The sequence below is a fragment of the Carassius carassius genome, chromosome 4 (genome assembly GCF_963082965.1).
Source record: "Carassius carassius chromosome 4, fCarCar2.1, whole genome shotgun sequence".
NCBI lineage: Eukaryota > Metazoa > Chordata > Actinopteri > Cypriniformes > Cyprinidae > Carassius > Carassius carassius.
Genome location: NC_081758.1, coordinates 39,798,661 through 39,819,402, shown reverse-complemented (window position 1 = coordinate 39,819,402; position 20,742 = coordinate 39,798,661). Strand labels below are relative to the sequence as shown.

The 20,742-nt window shown below is 35.4% G+C and overlaps 2 protein-coding genes and 1 long non-coding RNA gene across 5 annotated transcripts; 2 read left to right on the top strand and 1 right to left on the bottom strand.

Annotated features, from left to right (window-relative positions):
* The first annotated feature begins 1,607 nt into the window (after positions 1-1,607).
* On the top strand, positions 1,608-3,875 carry LOC132140018 (uncharacterized). 2 transcript variants are annotated; one of them, XR_009433702.1, is made up of 4 exons: positions 1,608-1,780; positions 2,759-2,949; positions 3,038-3,136; positions 3,430-3,875. It is a non-coding gene; the product is annotated as an uncharacterized LOC132140018 (long non-coding RNA). The 2 variants fall into 2 exon arrangements; XR_009433701.1 differs by having other exon boundaries at positions 2,759-3,136.
* Positions 3,876-5,326: 1,451 nt separating this feature from the next.
* LOC132131597 (potassium voltage-gated channel subfamily V member 2-like) lies at positions 5,327-8,358 on the bottom strand. The gene is made up of 2 exons (XM_059543662.1): positions 6,978-8,358; positions 5,327-5,835 (listed from the first exon to the last, which is right to left on the bottom strand). Exons 1-2 carry the CDS (start codon positions 8,277-8,279, stop codon positions 5,563-5,565), a joined length of 1,575 nt encoding a protein of 524 aa, XP_059399645.1. The 5' UTR covers positions 8,280-8,358; the 3' UTR covers positions 5,327-5,562.
* A 2,752-nt stretch (positions 8,359-11,110) lies between these two features.
* Positions 11,111-15,887, top strand: LOC132131579 (RING finger and CHY zinc finger domain-containing protein 1-like). 2 transcript variants are annotated; one of them, XM_059543644.1, is made up of 8 exons: positions 11,111-11,227; positions 11,650-11,769; positions 11,899-12,014; positions 12,134-12,212; positions 12,296-12,399; positions 13,618-13,647; positions 13,862-13,982; positions 15,233-15,887. In XM_059543644.1, exons 1-8 carry the CDS (start codon positions 11,174-11,176, stop codon positions 15,362-15,364), a joined length of 756 nt encoding a protein of 251 aa, XP_059399627.1. In that variant the 5' UTR covers positions 11,111-11,173; the 3' UTR covers positions 15,365-15,887. The 2 variants fall into 2 exon arrangements, with proteins under 2 accessions (XP_059399627.1, XP_059399635.1); XM_059543652.1 differs by lacking the exon at positions 11,111-11,227 and adding an exon at positions 11,302-11,425.
* Positions 15,888-20,742: the final 4,855 nt, after the last annotated feature.

Here is a 20,742-nt window from a genome sequence, read left to right as displayed (position 1 = left end):
TTAAATAAATAGTTGTTCAGGCAAACAAAGCACAAGGTTTTCTTGCATAGTCAGACAGTTCATAAATATTCACATGAATAAATTGGGGATTAAACGTAGAGTTATGTTCTGTATGCTAAATAAGCGTATGTGCACAGTGCGCTTTGTATCTTCTGATTGCTGATCGAGATTTACATGCTTGGCCGACTGACCCGGTTTACTCTCATTCATTTAGTTCTTGAACGAGAAGATCTCTCGATCTCGTTCAGTGAAGGGCTTATTTGTTCACTAACGTCACAATTCAACAAATCACATGCTCCGTCCATAACTCTTTGACTTGACAGGATGAAACAGTTCACAGAGCTGTTGACGAGCTGCCATAGACAGTAAAAGAAATGGACACAGCGACCCCATTGGAGCTCAATTGAGACAAGTGAAGCCCATTTTTAGCGATTTTTAGCACTTCCGTTTCTGACGCGCAGACTCAAACTAAGCTTGATGACATCAGCAACCTGTCTGACAGATGTAAATCTTGTAGTAGCTGTGCGTGCAAACTGGCATCATTAATCTTGCAGAGACGGCGAGCTTGAGCGGGGAGTTCTTTGGTGTGAGTGAGCAGGAGTAAGTATTCTGATTAATTATTTTGTATAGTATTTTAAAACGTAACGCCAGGGCTTGTATCTATGGGCTTCTCTCTTGACGTCTCCCCAATTGCCTGCGAGCTTCTCCTCCTGTCTGTACGGTAATTTCTCTACTGTGCTACAGAGGGTCGAGTGGGTATGACGCAATCGTTAGCCTATTTTTACAAAAACTGTTTCTACGGGGCCATAATGTAACATAGAAGGTAATGGAGCCCTTTATACATTGTCGTGTATCTTTAGAAATAAATAATGGACAAATGGAGTCTTTAAACGCCTCAGATGTAAAGTTATTTGCTGTCAAAGTGACGCCAAAATGAATGGGAGTCAATGGGATGCTAATGCAAGTAAAGTTCTGCTACAAGATGGCGGCACGCGGCCGACTTCAACTTTCGGTCAACTTCCTTCCCGCCTGCGACCTGCGCATGCACTGCTATTAGTAGCGCCGCGCTCGCGCGCTGCTGTGGAGGGAGGAACTTCAGTGAACAAGAAATACTGTACGAGTCCATGGTTTACGAGAACAATTCGTTTACCTAAAAGACTCGTTCACGAACGAACCATCACTATTGCAATTCCCTATAGCCTATATTAAATATTTGCAATATATATATATTAATATTTTATTAGGTTATTTGATTAAGGTTAAGTAGCAGCATAACTTGCATGATGTCCCGGATGCGCGGGGAGGGTGAGGAAATTTTACTTTATTGCGGGGCGGGCTGGGGCGGGCCAAATAATTTCATAATATATATATATATAACGTTATATAATTCTGAATAATTTTGAAATTAGGACAGCTGTGGGGTTGTCCTGAAGATAAGACAGTTTTTAGGATTTTTTGTCAAGAAAAATGGGTTTGCCATTCATTTCAATTATTTATTTATTTATAAATAATGTAGTAATATAAATATACGTGTATCTAAAATGTATTACGAGAAAGGATGTCCCCCCCAAGTCCCAACTAAGGTTTCTTCCTCGTTTATGATCGGCAGCTGGCAGCAGGAAGTGGCTGCCATTGACAGCCGGAAGGCAGTAACTGGCAGCCGGAAAGTAGGCGGGACCTGCCACTCAGTGGCAGACAATCAGTATCGACCAACGTGGGCGCAACCAATCAGATATAACTGCACCCAAATGCTTCAGTAATGTTTGCGATTGATCAAGCGGTAAGTTCGGAAATTGGTGATCGGAGTAATTAATATTTTTTTGCGTTGTAAGTTTGATTTTAATTGTTATCTTGGTGAACGACAGTGTAACTTTGCCTACTTTGGTTTAATTGTTCAATGAAATCTAATTAGTGGTAGCAATGTAGTTTGTGTACCATGCTACATTGTGTACCTTGTTAGGGGCCTACCATTAACTTCAAATATTACGTTTAACGTAACATACCATTAAATATTAACGTTTGTTAACGTGTTAACAGTCTATTGAATAATATAAACGAATATTGTTTGACTGGAATTATAGAAGATAAATATGCAACACTAACCATATATTTTTGCGCGTTTAGTCTTTTAGGAGATTGTCTGATATCCATTAACTTAAGACTTCTTAAAAGAAGAATCCATTTTTTTTTTTTGCACTATTGAGGTGTGTTTTCTCTAATACTATGCATGTGCAGGTGTACCACTTGCTTTTGGAATAGATGAGGTCCGTTATGGGACAGGCAGCAGTTGTCTACACTGAACAGCTGGGGTGATGTCAAATCCTGAACACTTAAGATTAACTCCCCTCATCATTTTGTATTGTTTGCAGATTTTGCAAATGACAGATACTGACTGTGTATTTATGTTCAGGTTTACTTACTGTATAATTATGTTCCATGGGAGGAAAAAAACTGTTCTGTGTACCAGTTGAAGTTCTAAGCATGTGAATGCAAAACACTTTTTTTTTCTTTTCTTTTTTTTTTTTTTTAAATCTATACAAAATATAATGGAACAGTTCATAATTCCTTATAACTTTTAGGTCTAGTTTCACAGACAGGGCTTGGATTAAGCCAGGATTAGGCCATAGTTAAATGTAGAACATTGAAGTAGCTTTTGTAAACGTGCGTTTAGAAAAAAAAAAACATTACTGATGTGCATCTTGAGACAAAACCATGGCACTGACACTTTTTTTTTTTTTTTTTTTGTAATACCGAATAGTTGCCAGATGCTGTCCTGTTGGAAATTCTTCTTTATGTGATCCTGGAGGAGGGTGGTGCTACATTAAGTCTGTCTTTGGTTTGTTCCAAATTCAGAAGTCTGTTGTATACAGACTCCTTTCGAATGAGGGCACAAATCAGCTGGCTTGACGGTGTATTTTCTTTTACATATTTGATTAGAGGTTTAAAATAGTGCCATAACATTAAATTTCTCAGTTGCCATGTCTGAATGTTTATCTTTGTAATAATGCTGTTTTTTGCTCCTCATCTCAATATACAGGTGTAACAAAATGGAGAACAAGTCTAAGCCATGACAGGAATTCTTCAAAATGTACACCCTGCAGACACTGCGACGAGGTTTACAACAACTGCTTACCAGGTGTGCAAATTATGCATGAAAATGTAATCACTGCTCTGTACATGATGACAAGATGCAATGGGAATAATCATTAATATGGCTGTACATGCATGTTTACTGTTAATAAAGCAATTTAGGTATTAATGTCACCATTTTCTTATGAATAATAAAATGCAGCAGCTAGAGTTCTTACTAGAATCAGGAAGTATGACCGGATTAGCCCAGTTCTGTAAACACTGCACTGGCTCCCTATCAAACATTGTATAGATATTCAAATCTTCAATTATATTAATCTGTTTCTTTCTTATTCTGAGGTCCCTGCCGTCATCCGGATCCAGTACATATCTAGACCAGATGGTGGATCAGCACCTAGAGAGAACCTCTACAGCCCTGAAAGACAGCAGAGACCAGGACAACTAAAGCCCCAGATAAAGATCCCCTGTAAAGACCTTGTTTTTTCTCCATTCTGTCACCGATGGAGTTTTGGTTCCTTGTTGCCTCTGGCTTGCTTTGTTGTGGTCACTTCATTAACAGCGATATCATTGACATGATTGCATATGATTCCACAGATACTATTTAAACTGAACCGAGCTGAAGGATGACATCACTGAATTCAATGATAAACTGTGATAAACTGAGTGTTTACTAATGTCCTTCTGCATTATTGACTGACACAATTTTCCTATTTAATACTGTAAAGTTGCTTTGCTTTGATCTGTATTATTAAAAGCACTTTATAAATAAAGGAGGCTTGACTTGACCATGTTGGAAGAGGAAAACGAGGAGAGATGCACATCCATCCTGGGTTTTACAGTGATTGGTGCAAGATGCTGGAGGAGTAACTCCGGATACCTCATCAGTTCTGATCTAAGAGTCATGAAAATACCTCCGGATTGTTGTTAGTGATTCTGATTGATATTTTCGTCTGCTAAATTACTGGATATATTTTATACTGTTTACATTGTAAAGCACTGACTTTGACAACATACCAACCCGGTTACAAATTTATATATATAGTTGTTTCTTGAAATACTACAAATATAACCGCAAAATATGATTTTAAATAAAGGTCACTGAGACTTCTCTCTTTTCAGTCATTTGTGTATATAGCCTATAATAAATATACAACATACACCTAGTAAGTGCCACTCTCATATATAAATAAATATAAATGTGTTTGTGTGCATATATTTCATTATTTCACACAAACAATGATGCATTCATGCATAAACATTCAGCTGGAAATTAACGTTTAGCAAAATTATATTTTTTCTTTGTTTATATTTGATCAACATTTTAAATCAAATAATATACAATACTGACCTTTATACTTATTTTAAAAAAGTATTAAAAATAATCATAAATGTACATAATTATTTATTTGTCTTTAGCCTCCTCCCAATTTCCGGGTTTTAGCGACAGCTGCCATCCTGCTGCCAGTGACAGCCACTTCCTGCTGACAGCTGCCGATTTTTCGCCGAACTCCCTCTCGAGTTTATTGTCAATATTTTGAACGATGCCACATATATTCGCAAAAGAATCTCAGTTAGAAAATTAAAGGATTGAGAAAATATAAATGTGCTTTTTGCAAACAAAAATAAATAATTGCAAAATATAAATGAAATCAAAATAGGGAGCCCCTAAAGGGACCTTTGCAAAAAAAAAAAAAAAAAAAAAAGTACACAAAAATACACCTGCAAAAAAGAAACTATCGCATGCTCACAAGAATCTTTTGTGCACGCGCACGTGAAAAAGGTTTTGCATCCACACGCGGTTTTAATTTCTGGTGTAAGTATTTTTAATTAACATTATTTTACTGACAAATTTGAAGAGCGCACTGTTGTTGCATTAATTTGACTCCATACCTTTGGAACAAGAAAAAATTAACTGAAAATGACTTGAAATTGAACTGAACACAAAGGCTTGTATGGTCTCAATAACAAGTAACAAATAAGGAATCGCTGGGTTTTTGGTTGCTAAATACAGTGTTAATTCAGTTAAGTGGACACGTCATGGGAACTCTATAAATTAGATTAATCTTCTATTTTTGTTCAGTCAGGTCAAATTCAAAAGGCCAGGTAAGGTACAGTAGAACGTTAACTGTGAAGATAATGCAGGATAGCATCAGTGTATTGTGGCTAAATGTGATTCTTTAACCAGACAAAAATTAAGGAAAAACATGATGTCCAAACATTAAAATGTAGGCTACTTTAATGCTGTAGCATAACTTTATTGTCAAAGAATTATACATGAAATGAAATCTAAACAATTGATAAATCACCAGGAACAAGATGTGAGGAATAACAGACTGTAAGTATGAACCACTTGATAATTTAAATCCGTGTTATTTATTACTTGTGTTTTAAAATTTCACTTGGCACTTTTAGATAAGAGGCTTTTTAGAAAATGATCTCATTCAGACAAGATTCAATCGATTTCATTAGTGTCTACAAAACATTAGTGTCATTAGTTTCAATGCAGCCACACACTGTGAGTTTTCTCTTGGCTCTCAGGATGAAGTTAACCTTCCCTCTGTTCTTCATGTTGGAAGTATATTCATGAGACTTCAGTTTGGCATAGTAATCAGAGAACTTATTAAAGAGCATGGAGATAGGAAGGCCATTCAAAATGATCCCAAAGGAAATGCAGGCAAAGGCAAATATCCGCCCCAAAAGGGTCTCTGGATACATGTCACCATATCCTACAGTAGAGATGCTAACCTGGAACGAGAAAATATTGGTAAACTGATAAAAATGACAGTTCTCTCATCATTTACCCAACCTTATGTGAAAGTGCATGGAGGCCATAAGTGGTAAAGCACAAAAACTTAATAAAAGTAGTTCAAAATACTTTTTTTGATTTTCCAAGTCTGAGGATGTATAGTAGCTTTGTGTGAGAAACTTGCAACTTCCCCATTCACTGTCACTGTTATGGAAAAGAGCAATTTGTTTAGAGACTTTGTTTCTAAGTAAAGAAGTATTAAAAAATATTGGAATATATAAATATATATAGCAATAGCCAAAAAAACATTGTATGGGTCAAAATTTAAGATTTTTCTTTTATGCCAAAAAATCATTAGGATATTGATTAAAGACCATGTTCCATGAAGATATTTTGTAAATTTCCTAGCGTAAATATATAAAAACTTAATTTAAGATTAGTAATATGCATTGCTAATAACTTAATTTGGACAAATTTTCTCAGTATTTAAAATTTTTTGCACCCTCAGACTCAAAACCATACATCAATGGAAATCTTATTTATTCAGCTTTCAGATTATGTATAAATTTAAATTTTTAAAAAATGACACTTAAGACTGGTTTTGTGGTCCAGGGTCACATATCTATTGCTAAATATAGATATTATTCATACAAATGCTTAAGTAATTTTAGAGTGTAGGGAGACTGACTTAATTACATCAAACCAATGCCTCATGTGAGTGGCCAATTCTTTTGGTACAATTTGCTTGTCACGATTCGGATTGTTAGAGATTTATCTGCAGAATTATGGGTAATGAAGTTTTCCATGAGGAATTCCACTCTTAAACATGATTATTTGTAATATAAAATGAAATTATAAAATTTGTTGGAATAATCTATACTGATCGCTTAAACATTAGCATACACTGTCAATTAAACAACTGTGGAGCTCACAGTAATCTTTCAAAACCAATTCCCCTATAGACAAAATTAATGGTATTTTACTTCCAGAACCCACCATTCTTTAAACATCTCCTTTTCTATTTTCCACAGAAAAAAAGAAAGTAATACTGGTTTTAAAAGACATGAGAGTAAGCAATTCAACTAAATTCAACACCAATTATATTATATCTGCATGATTAATAGAAATAAAGTTTACTTACAGATGCCCACCACCAAGAATGTGGAATACTGATGAATTTGGTTTGAGGGACGTCGTGTTCAACAGTATAAACCATGGCAGAGAATGTGAAGATCCCCATGGCGATAAAGAGGAAGAGACATCCCACCTGCTGGTAGCACTGCCTCAACGTGAAGCCAAACGCTCTGAGCCCCGTTGAGTGACGCGCCAGTTTCAGAACCCGAAAAATACGCATGAGTCGCATGATTCGTAACACTTGTCCCACCTTGCTCACCTGACCAACATTCTCCACGTCAGTGGTTTGTTTCCTAGAACCAAAGGTCTCAATGCTTTCAAGAGCAAATTGGAGAAACTGCGGCAGGATGGCCATGAGGTCAACCGTGTTCAGAATGCTCTTAACAAAGCAACTGATATCTGGGGTTGAAACTAGACGCAACAGGTACTCAGAGGTGAAGAAGGTTATACATAGAGTCTCTACAAGCTCTCCATATGTCTTTCCGCTAAACTCGTTAGCAGATGCCATGTTCTCCATTTCGTCTACCGTAGTCAAAGTCATCGTAACCAGTGACACCAGCACAAACATACTCGAAGTGACCGCCATTAGTTTAGCTGGTATCGAGGAGAACGGTTTCTCCATGAAGCTCCAAAGCGAGCGTCTCATCTTGCCGAGGAACATGTTATCAAACGCCTTCTCGTTTTCTTCGATTTCCACCTCCTCCTCCAGTTCCTTCTGAACCTTGAGCTGTTCGCACAACTCATCATGTTTCTCCTCAAGAAGGATCCGACAGCACCGTTGTGAGTATTTAATCCGAACGCCCCAGTAATTGATCTCTTCCAAGAAGTTCCTCGGACAAAGCTCATCCTTGATCCATAGCACTCCGGTCCTGTAGAAGTTGAAGATCCTGTCGAAGACGTCTGGATCTCGGTCGAAGAAATACTCATTGTCCTTTACAACGTAGTCGTCACAGAGTTTCAACTTCATGTTGAGGTCTGTATAGGTTGCCAGACGGCCGATTCTGCTCTGTGGGTATCTTGCTGCCATTTTGTAGGTGATACAGTAGGACTTTCCACCAACGTTGAGGTTAAGCATGCAATTCCTGCTGGGTGATGCGTTTGCAAGCCACAGTGTTGGTTCCGAATGCTTCTCAACCTCCTCATCATCACCGAAGATTTCATAGATATCTGTCTGTAGCTCGCCTAAAGAGCTCCACTGTTTTAACAAACACTGTTTAGCGAACGGAACAGTGTCGTCTGTTGACTCAGAGGTTGCTAGTTTGCAGTTGGGAAAAAGGCTCTGTCTCCTGTTTCTCTGAAAGTTGAACATCCTTTCAGTCCTCAGCTATCCTCCTCGAGGAGGATAGCTAGTGTACCGTACAACTGTAAATCTCAGAGCTTTACTGATGTTAAATCTACCTTATTTAAGTATAAAGAGGCAAACAGGAGACAGAGCCAGAGCTCTAATGCTCTCTATAAGGAGCTAAGAGTTCAACTTAAATGCCACGATCCTTTAAGCTTTTGCTTGTTTGTTATGTCTGCTTTGAGTTCTTTGAAATGCCATGCTTGCCATGTGTCCATGAATGAATGCTCTTACCAAGTTAAAGATGAGTTTAAGACCCCCTTAAACACCCATTTGCTTATTCATAAACTTGTTCTAAACAAGAGGCTTTTTAGCCACATTAGTTAGAAATAGAGTGCCATATTTACTACAGGATAATGATAGTTAGATTTAAACAAGCACCCAAACAGACAAAGAAATTAGTGGGCGTGAAAAATCCATGAATTAAACTAGGAAACTATTGAAGAGAGAGAGAGAAAGAGAGAAAGAGAGAAAGAGAGAGAGAGAGTTTGGAGTAATTAAGATTTTTTATTTTTGAAAGGCTAACCATGCTGTGTTTATGTGATCAAAAGTACAGTAAAACAGTAAAATTTGGAAATATTGTTACAATTTTAAATACTGTTTTCTATTTTAATACATTTTCAAATATAGCTGAATTTTTCAGCAGCCATTACTCCATGAATCTAGCTTTGGAAACAATGGAAAGAGAAGGACAGATAATGCCAGATAAAGTCACTTAAGGTAACCAGGTCACTAAGACTTTCAAACCTTAAGTTCCAACCTGTTCTCCTGAGAAAACACACCTATTTAACAATGAGGAGATTTTTATATGATTTTTTACTATGTGATTTCGATGGAACATTGGATCTTTAGAAAAAATTAATTATGAACCTTAATTTTTACCCTTACCTCACCCCTAAATTCATACAAATCAGCCAATAATTCGCCAAAATTGTTTCCAATTGTCAAAAGAGTGTGTTGTTAAGTTTAATTACTGAGATAATTATTCCTGTTAACTTTGCAGGTACATTTTTGGCATGTGCTTCTTATATTGCCACAATGTTCATGACTTATTCTCCTTGCAAATATCTATTGTCCTTTGGGAAAACAAAAAAAAAAGAATGAAAGAATAAATATTTAGCAACTTGTGGTATCTGTTAGATTATCACTTATTCAGAAATAATCCATTCCACTTTTCTATTTTTATTTTATTTTATGTGTATTAGTCCTATATCTCTTTATATTGCAAAACTGCCCCCCCCCATATAAAAGGGTCACGGGATGCAAGATAGAACCAATACACAAAATAATCTTGTATAACATAACATAGTGCCTGACTGAACATGTTAGCTAGTTTTATAACATGAAGTTCATTCAGCGGCTTTTAGACTCTTAAGGACTTAAATTCACAATAGATTAGATTAAGCAATCATTTAGGGAAAGAATGGGTACATTTTTAATCTTAGAGAGTCTGTCACTGTCATTTCATTAATTTAATTTCATTTATTTATAAAGCACTATTCAAACAATAAGGAGTTGCACCAAAGTGCTAAACAGACATTAATAAAACATTTTGGTAAGGGAAAAATCACATCATAAAACAACAACACAAAACCATAAAAACAATAAAAGTCAACCTTCTACAATTGCAAAGGCTATAGAGAGGAAGTGGATTTTTAAGTGACTTGGCTAATGTAGGAGCAGATCTGATAGCAGATCACCCCTTCTCTTTAATTTCGTCCTCGGAACAGGCAAAGCTGTGGTTAGTTTGTGACAAGATTATGATATCTGCAGATTGTTTACTGACCATATTAAAAATTTTATTCCAATGATTAATAATGACTTAGAAAATCATTGTGACCTTAAGAGAGAAGAATTGCAATTAGCTCTGCGACATACAAAAAAGGCAAGGGGTTCAGGACGATGGCCTCTTGATTGAATTTTATCAACATCTCTGGTATATATCAGAAAACATTTCTGGCTGGTATAAATTAGAAAGAGCCACAGTTGAGACAAGGCTCAATCTCCCTGATAAGACAGAAAAACATCCCTTGGAATTGGAGACCCATTACTCTCTTAAATACGGATTCAGGTCTAGATAAAATTATTCATGAATCTCAAACGGGCTTCATGAAAAACAGACATATTAGTAATAATATCACTCTTATTTTTGACCTTTTAGACTATTCAGACCTGATAGAATCACGTTAAAATTTTAGGCCCTGTATATATTGGCATTAAAACACTTTTAAACTTAACTGGTTAAGTTTAACTTGTTGGTTAACTTGTCTAAAAATTCTATGTGGTTATTTATCCAGCAATGTGTTTTTTGAAAGCTTGGACGCTTTTCGTTTCCAACATTATTACGTGACACAGAAGACTTTTCAGCTTTGCATCACAGGAATAAATGATATGTATAATTATTATAAGTATATTACAATAGATAGATACATAGATATACATATAGATAGATAGATAGATAGATAGATAGATAGATAGATAGATAGATAGATAGATAGATAGATAGATTAGATTTACAGAATCCCATGAATGAACCGTATATAGTCAGGAAATGTAATGCAATTCTACAAACAGTATTTAATTTGTTTAGGACTACACATTAAGTAGATTTCACTTAGGTATCTTCCAAAATATTCTGTTTTCATAAAAAAAAATATTTTAAAAAATCGTAAAATTAAAGCTTCACTATGAAACTATTCAATTAAATTATTTTTTCTCATGTTAAAAAAATGCATATATAGTTTATGTTATTTATAGAACTTGTTTTATTCCCTTTTGTAGTTCGATAGAATAGATAGAGAACCCCGAGCACGAATGTCAAAGGACTTTTAAATAAAGATTTCTAGCATTTTAAATGAAACATGGCCGCCACGCCAGACGGATGTGTGCATTACGTTCGGAGCTGTTTGTTAAAAGTGAGCGACATGTACTTACACGTTACATGTAGACTTTTTGTTTCGCACATGCTTGCCGATATCAAAGAGTTAGCTCGGTTATTTGGTTAAATGCAGGCTTTGTCGCGCGAGAACGTGTGATTGAAACCAATCTAATTAGCATACACTAGCTAACTGATGGGAATAAACATCTCTGAAGACCTATTGACGGGTTTTAATGTTCAGTATAAGATTTTTTATTTATTTAATTTTTTACTAAAATCGAATTAGTGTTGCCTTAAAGGCAACGGAGTCGATATGTTAGTTTAGACTCAACGCTATGCTCGCTAGGGACAAGTAAATAAAGAGTTTTGTTTGATGGCAGTGATGTTCTCGTGCAGTAAACTGGACTGTTGCACGTGCATTGATATTGTTATGTGTTTGTGATCTCTCTCTCTCTGTAGGCGCCCTGCTGTGGGAAGTTTTATGTTTGCAGACTCTGTCATGATGGTGAAGAGAACCATCAGATGGACCGCTTTAAGGTCCGAGAGGTCAGATGTGCTGCATGCAATACTATTCAAGAGGTAAAGTCATATTTAAGCAATTTAAATTCTAAATAAAAATAGACTTTGCTTGGATGAATCTCACCAAACCTTTTTCTTAATACATATCTCTGATAATATTTAAAGCTGCTGTGCATACTTGTTTTTCAGGCTCGGCAAACATGTAAAGAATGTAAGGTGAAGTTCGGGGAGTATTACTGTGACGTTTGCCATCTGTTTGATAAAGACAAGAAGCAGTACCACTGCCAGCTATGCGGGATATGCAGGTTTGCATTAGCAAATGAATAAACAAAACATGCGAAACAACGTACAAACTAGAGGTGTCTTCATTATTCAATATATACATTAGATTCTCATTGACCTTCTTCTTCTCTGTTACCTTCAGAATTGGCCCGAAAGAGAAATACTTCCATTGTGCGAAGTGCAATTTATGTTTAGCCACTGATCTTAAAGATAATCACAAGGTAATGTCTCTTCCTGATTCTTGAACATTGCTTGATTGTTTTGTAGTTAGTAGTGAAATATTAATCAGTGCCTGCTGTTTCAGTGTGTTGAGAATGTGTCTAGGCAGAACTGTCCTGTATGTATGGAGGACATCCACTCGTCCAGAATAGGGGCTCATGTGCTCCCCTGCGGTCATCTGCTACACAAGTGAGTGTTTGATTATTACTAGTAATATTAACTACCGGTTTGGACACTATTAACTACATCTTTTTGACGTAAAATGTTAAATCTGTGTTTTTGAGCATTTATTTCAAATAGAAATATTTTTAAACTATATAAGTCTTCACCATCACTTTTTATTAATTTATCACATCCTTGCTGAATAAAGGCATTTCTTTAAAAAAAATAAAAATTAAAAAATACGGACCCCAAACTTATTAATGGTTGTGTACATTGTTGCAAAAGATTTATATTTTGGATAAATGCTGTTCTTTTTTTACTTTTTATTCATCAAAGAATCCTGAAAAAAAGTATCACAGGTTCCAAAATAAAAGCATTTTAAAATGATTCCTGAAGAATCATGTGACATTGAAGACTGGGATAATGATGCTGATGAAAATTCAGCTTTGCATCACAGGAATAAATTAAATTTAAAAGTATATTAAAATAGAAAAACATTTTAAATTGCAATAATATTTCGCAATCAATTTCAAATGCATGCATCTATGATGAGCAGAAGAGACTTCTTTAAAAAACATTACAAATCTTACTGATCCCAAATTTTTGAACGGAAGTGTATACCGTATTTTTCGGACTATAAGTCGCACCTGAGTATAAGTCGCATCAGTCCAAAAATACGTCATGATGAGGAAAAAACATATATAAGTCGCACTGGACTATAAATCGCATTTATTTAGAACCAAGAACCAAGAGAAAACTTTACCGTCTACAGCCACGAGAGGGCACTCTGTGATTTCAGTGGTAGGCTACAGGAGCACTGAGCAGCATAGAGCGCCCTCTCGCGACTGTAGACGGTAATGTTTTCTCTTGGTTCATGTCAAATTAGTTTTGATAAGTCGCACCTGACTATAAGTCGCATGACCATCCAAACTATGAAAAAAAGTGCGACTTATAGTCCGGAAAATACGGTAGTTTTGAAGACTCTTAAAAAATTTAATTTACAAATATCTGTCAATGATAAAAAGTAATGAATAGAACATGATAGATTTGGGTAGATTCACAACTGTATTTAAATGCTTCCAAACACTTTTAAATTTATCTTCAATATATTTGATAGGAAACGTCTTTTCTATTAAAAATGCTGAAATCGTATGTTTAAGATCATAGTGTATGTACTGTGTGCCATCAAATGAATGTGATTTAATGTAAAAACACTTTTTTTTGTTTGTTTGTTGTTGCTTGCAGAACATGCTTTGAGAACATGTGCATAACTGGGTAAGGAATGATGTTTTTTTTTTTTGTGATAGTTGCATAAATCATTTCTTATGACTTGCTGCTAATTCTTCATAGACTCCAGAAGTGTCACACTCATCTGTTGCACAGTAACATGTTGCCCCTCTGAGCTGTGTTTACGTGTTTTGATCCTCACTGCGCTCCATGAACCTGTACGATAATGTTCTGAGGCGAGTTCATGTTGTCTGCCCCGCAGTTCTTACCGCTGTCCTCTGTGCATGCATTCGGTCTTCAACATGAAGGAGTTCTGGGAAGAGAGAGATAAGGAAATTTCCCAGTCTCCCATGCCCACAGAGTACCGGGACACTACCGTCAGGGTAACAGAGCCATCATCATTTACATGTATTCATTTAGCACACACTTTATCTAAATGAACATTCAAATGAGGAGCAATGCAGACACAAGCAGAATTGAATGTTGGTTTATGAGTCTGTGAGATGTGCTCATATCCTGCGGTTGAAAAATGCCAAAAGATTCGGCTCTGATGTGGCTATATCTACTTTGGTCATTGTACTGTGAAGACCAGTGTGAGCCAGTGCTTCAAATAGGCCGGGCGGTACTAATGACCTCAGACCTGTAGCACCGGGGCCAAAATAGTGCTGTGTTTCCACCGTCAGACCACAAGCTGCGCTTCACCAAAACCTGCCCTTTACACGCCTCTCAGGAACAAGGTCACAAAACCCCATCATTTCACCGACAAAGAGAAGTTATCACAAAACGAATAAGAAATAAGTCACTGGAACTAGTGCAATCACAAAACAAACATGATAAAAGCGGCCGTTTGTTTGCATGCTTTTTTCAATATTTAATTCCAAAAGCATGATGTTTTACGATAATAAGTGATACATTGATCATGATGAATTAATTTATCATAATTGAAAATTTATAGTTTCTATTTGACTCTCATTTTCTGTTAATTTTCAGTTTTAGTCATTTTAGTTTTTAACTTGGAAACATTCCTCATTTTAATTCGAGCATTTCATATAATATTTAGATTTTATTTCAGTGAACAAAAATGATTTATAATAGCTTTTTTAAACCTGACTTTTGTCATATTTCATAAAAATGTTCTATAATATTGTAGTTTTATTTATAGTAGTTATGTTTAGAATAATTCTTTATATATTGCAAAATAAAATTACACCTCTTGTGGGACCATACCCCCCCCCCCCCTCATGACAGTTCAGTTAAGCACATTTCCTCTGATTCACCAGTTCTTATTTCTGAAATAAAAATTGCATTCTAATTAAATAATTGTAATATATTTATTTTTTCCTCACAGTAGAATTTGTCTTTAATTATACTGATTTACTAATAAACAAAGTTATTATACTTTTTACTGTTTTACACAAATTAGAATAATAGAATTATTGGGAATTACAAAAAAAGTGTTGGTCACAATCATAAATGGTCCTAAATCTAGTTTCTTTTATTCATTTGGTTAGCTTTTATTTATGTAGAAGTATTCTTTTTTCCTTTGATGTAACGGTGAAATTATGACCTGTTCTTGTGAGATTCCCCTTTACAAGTCAGCTACACTTTATGAATGCATGCGTTATGTTCACAGATCATATGCAATGACTGCCAGGCTCACTGCACTGTCTCCTTCCACGTGTTGGGGCTGAAATGCAGCTCCTGTGGCTCTTACAACACTGCGCAGGACGGCGGGCTGATCGGGGCCCCTGCTGTAAACACATGACAGTCTGAGGAGCCGCCACTTGAAGAAGAGCCCGACACAGAGCACCGCGAAAGAAACCAGCTCTCAGTTAAGCTTTTACAGAACTGATATATATATAGAAATACAAGCTCTCCTCTCACGTTGCTGTACAACTGCTCTTTTTGTTCTTGCTTTATTAAAAAGGATAAGAGCATATTTGAGGCTTCTTTAATTTTCTGTCTGTGAAGAGTCAGGTGTGTGAGATTCACAACATCTGTATATGTTAATTTTGTCATTAAGAATGTTAAAGATAATCTTGTGCTAAGAGGATAAGCTGCTTTGTTGACTGAATCCTCAGTATCTATCAAGAGCATTTTTGGTTCATATTAAGGAAAATTATCTTTAATATAATGTATCAGCATGGGCTCTGATATTCATTCAGGGCCAGTGGACATCATCGCCGAACTTTTGTTCATTTTAAAATGATTTAATGCTATTTATTGATTAACGCTGGACAAGAAACAAACATTGTATTAAAGAAATTAAATAAAATGATCACATTGCATATTATGTTTTTTAGCAATCTTATTTAAAAAAAATTTGGTTCTTATTTTTTTTTTCAATGGTTCTTGAAGATTGTCTTCTAGAAAGAATGTCGTTCTCTGTAATTCTTGCTTCTTTTTAATTGATTCATTGAGTATGATTCCAGAAATTGTTGATATTTCTAAAAGCCCATTCACACCAAGAATGATAACTATAAAGATAACTATACTGTATTAGCGTCCACACCAGCGGACGATATCGTCTGTTTATTCCATGCACACGCTCGTCTGCCACTTAAAACTCTCGAGCTCGCATTATAGCAGGATTGATTCTAAATGGCTGTTAATGTTTTTATCGTTCATCAGCTGGAAAACAAATGGTTCTGAAAATGATTCCAATGATATCGTTTCTATGTGCCTTCATCTTTATAGCTATAGTGTGGATTCTGCTATTCTTTAATATTGAGAACGATTTTTAGAACTATTTCTTTAATGTTATCTTTATAGTTATCGTCCTTGTTGTGAACAGGCCTTAATACTGACATTCAGGCATTTTTGAGAATTAAATTTCGGTTTTCTTTTCTTTTTTCAAAACGAACTTCTGTTGCACTTCAAATACAATGGTTGCAACACCCACGGGTTCACAACACAAATCAGTCCACTCCCCTGATATGATACACCTAAGATCTGCCGTTACTACTGTCCCACAGCTGTGGGTTATTTGTGGCCTCCACATATCTTTAGTCTTGAGTTTAGCTGGCAGCAGTGAATGGTGAGCTCGCCTTCACTGAAAGGGTTGTGAAATACAAGCTTTTAGTCACAGGAGAGATGACCCGTAATTGGTTCAGAGGCTGTATCTCGGACACTTTTTGATAATTTGAAATGAAAATTGGTATGCTTTGTCAGAACCATGATCTGAGGGCCTAAGTCAAATTTGGGAACAGCGCCACCTACATAAGCCTACAGGCCATAAGATACGTGAAATTGATATTTTTGATTATAACTTTTGAACATGTTATCAGAATATCCTGATCTTGGTGTCTATGGATTGTTTGGATCAGACAAACCATCGGGCCAACATTTTGAAATTTGTTTAATGTGAAATTGCTGCAAGCAGCTATATTTTCACTATATTAACAAGATGTTGTGAGCTGCTTGAGAAACCGTTTTACAAATTTTCACAGCAAAATGCATGCTGTGTCAATGTTTTCCAGGTAAGTGTTTAAGGGGACATTCACAGAACATATTTTTTAGAATGCAGCGTTTTTGCTTCAATGGACGACCACAATGAGGATGTTAAAAAAAATCATTACTTGAAATAAAATTAAAGATGAACTGAAAAAAAAAACAAATTTATTTCAGCTACACATCTCTTTTTTTTATTAGAACTAACAGTATAACTAAGACTTGTATACATGTCAGAACACAAAACAAAAACTTGACAAATTCAAAATATTAAAAACTATAACGGTATATAAATGATACCAAAACAACAGTTTGTACTGAACCCAGTGCATTCCTTTAACATGGGTCTGAATGAGATGACAATTACCATATAAAAGGAATTATTCTGTGTTTTTTATGAATTAATATGAAATGAGTTGACGCTACATTATTTTGCACGTTTTTATTACTTTTTGAATATGCATAGTTCCTGGAAAAACTTAGTCTAACATGCATCATGCCTATTTGTGGTTTGCTTTATATAACTTTCACACTTTTTTAAGAAATACCGTTTCAGCTAATAATTAAAAATTGTAAATGAAAAGACACCATATTATCTGAAAATGATATTGTGTAATTCTGAAGATAATTCAGCTCAACTGAAAAATGCTACTGAAGAACAGTGAAGATGATACAAGGTTGGTCATCCTCTTATCAAGGTACCTATAGCCACCTCCACCTATAGCACCATGTTTTGGGGAATAGACAAGTATAGTAAATACTCAACACACTGACTGATTAAATGTTATCTCCTCTGACAGGTTTTTCCTCAGGACTGGTGAGCGGGATCGTGTACAATTGCAGTTCTGGGATGGTGACGTTTGGAGTCAGCGGTCTTTCAGCATCTGGTCCTCCAGTAACTGGCACAAATGGTTCAAGAGTAACGAAGCTTATATTCAAGTCGAACTCCACAACCTCTTGTTCTGTGAGGGAAGGGAGCAATGTGGTCTGCTCAAGGTGTGGATGTGGGGTAGATTCGATGGCTTGGTGCAGATTGTTCCCCGGATCGTCTGGTCCCATGGTGTTCAGCTCAATGGGTTTTAATGTCGTCCTCAGTACTGGGACCTCCTCAGAGGAGCTCGACTCATTTGATTCAGAGGATTCAAAACTGGATTCTGCTGACTTGTCATAATGAATAACCTGTCAGAGGATTATAGATAGATAATCAATAGGTTTCATGTTAGGGCTGCACAATTAATCGAATTTCTAATCGCAATTACAATTATGGATGTAACAATTACGTAATCGTTCACAGTGGCAATTAATCATTCAAAGTCCACTTATGTTATTCTGTGTGCTGTGTTATCTTAAGGGTTTTTCCCCATTATTTAAATTTTAGTTTTAGTATAATATCGTAATACCATTCAAATTTTACTTTGTTATAATTTAAAATAAAAACACAATCCAATGATCCTGGACCACAAAGTAGGTAGGTTTAAGGTAGGAAATTTACAAAACATCTTCATGGAACATGAACATGAAAACATCTTCCTGTAATATCCTAATGATTTTTGGCATAAAAGAAAAATCTATAATTTTGACCCATACAAAGTATTGTTGGCTATTGCAAAAAAAATCTCCCAGTGACTTAAGACTGCTTTTGTGCTCCAGGGTCACATTTGAGGCTTAATACTATAGAAAGTCACTAAGTAGCAAAGGCTTTAGATGGGTTTTAAATGTTTACAAAGGTATATGATCTTGTACATTTCATACAAGGTATGAATTCAAAGTGTTTAGCTACATAGACACAATATATAGAATAAAGTTTGGATTAACAATTGACTAAAAGAAACAAATCACAAATAGTATCCTTGTGTGTGTGTATGTATGTATATATATATATATATATATATATATATATTTCTTATAACCTAAATTACCTACTGTAGTTCACTTAAGTAACCATGCTTAATTTGAGAATGCATAAACAGTCTGAATGTAAATATTAAAATATATAATCTTACCGGTGTAGAAATTGTGAATGACACTAAAAATATTCCAAACAGTGCTAGTCCCAAACCATCCATCTTTTATTAAGCGTCTCTCCCTGTTAGAGAATGAAAATTATTCATCTTAATAATGAAAACAATCAATAATGGGCAACAAGATTACTAGTTAACATTACACATTAAAAAAATATGTGCTCTGGATATGAAAGTATAAATTGGTAAAATATTACCGTTTTTGTTCAAACTCCTGAAAAATGCAAGAATATTCCAAGTTTGTCAGTCTTGTGCTGAAAGTGGAACAGAACTGCATATTTATATATGACTTAATTATACCTTGCGTTTGGTGTCAAATCGTTGGCATTTACGTTCCTTTTCTCTGTAATTTCACATTTGGTTTGCAGTTTTAGACGGAAGTCAGACCTAGACTGAAGAGATCAGTCTTGTTAATTCCAGTAAACATGTTTGTTTCAAGAAATTTAACCACAAGGTGGTTGGCTTGGCTTGATTGAAAACACACTCGGGGGCTCAACCTATTGTTTGTTTTTAATCTTGTCATTGTGAGCTCTTATGGGAAAGATGAATTTGTCTAAAACCCACAAATGCTTTTATAACAAAACACATGAATCATGTCAGTGGTGAAAACATGATCAGACCAGCCACGGTATGACAGAGACAGCCTACAGCAGAGATTTCAGTCAGAGGACAAAAACAGGTCAAATCTTTAGTTTTAAACCAACACAAAGCTAAATTTGGAAATAAAACCACAAAAAAAAAAAAACTGAAGGTACTTTAAAGGGATAATCCACCCAAAAATTAATACTCTGTCCATCTACTGACACTCCAAACCTGTATGGTTTTCTTCTATGGAACAAAAAAGAAGATACTTTTGGGTGCAAACAACACTGCACCCCACTGACTTCCCTTTATTTAGTGATCTTTTATTTTATGTGTGTTTTGAAGAACAAGTTTGGAATGATATGAAAGAGTAAATTAGGAGGGGTTTTTTTTGGTGTGGGGGGTGGGGGGGTGAACTATCCCTTTAAATGTAATGGTTTAAAGAAAAAAAGTGTTTTCAAAAAGTTATAGTATGGTGGACAATTATATAGACTTTATGGTGCCATTTGTTGAACTTGTGGTTTCATTGCATAAAATAAAATACATGAGGGTAATTTATTATGGTTTAACATTTCACCCTGTTTCGTCTCAGAATTGAAAAAGTAGCAAACTACCTCATTTTTTTTAATTCCATAGCAGACGTCTTTGTCTTTCTCTTTGGATATGAATAAACAGAGAAAACAAACTATGATTTGAATTGATTAGACTAAAGTTTACTGAAATGTTTTAAAATCAGTGACAAAAATATAATTAATCAAATACAATGTAAATCTCTATTAACTATTAATAATGAATAATTAAACCTTAATTATTAAGTTCACGCTTTAGCTTTCAGACCAGTTCTCACTATTATTAACTACAATTTCCCCTCAAACTCCTGATTTATTGCTTATTAATAGTGAAGGTAGTTAAATTTAGGTATGTGTTCGAATTAAGGGCTCTAAGATACAGTTATGCAGAATAAGACATTAATTTGTTAATACTAATAAACAGCCAATATGTTAGTACGCATGCTAAGCAACTAGTGAGTAGCGAGAATTGATCCCTAAACTGAAGAGTAACCACAGACTACAACGTTAGTTCAGTTACA

What these genes read in the sequence shown, in the direction of transcription:
- LOC132131597 (XM_059543662.1), bottom strand. Translation starts at nt 8,279, where the DNA reads ATGTTCAACTTTCAGAGAAACAGGAGACAGAGCCTTTTTCCCAACTGC. An exon ending in ATTCTTGGTGGTGGGCATCT is followed by an intron (nt 5,836 to 6,977) that starts GTAAGTAAACTT and finishes TTCTCGTTCCAG; the next exon opens with GTTAGCATCTCTACTGTAGG.
- LOC132131579 (XM_059543644.1), top strand. Translation starts at nt 11,174, where the DNA reads ATGGCCGCCACGCCAGACGGATGTGTGCATTACGTTCGGAGCTGTTTG. An exon ending in CAGCTATGCGGGATATGCAG is followed by an intron (nt 12,015 to 12,133) that starts GTTTGCATTAGC and finishes TGTTACCTTCAG; the next exon opens with AATTGGCCCGAAAGAGAAAT. An exon ending in GAGAACATGTGCATAACTGG is followed by an intron (nt 13,648 to 13,861) that starts GTAAGGAATGAT and finishes TCTGCCCCGCAG; the next exon opens with TTCTTACCGCTGTCCTCTGT.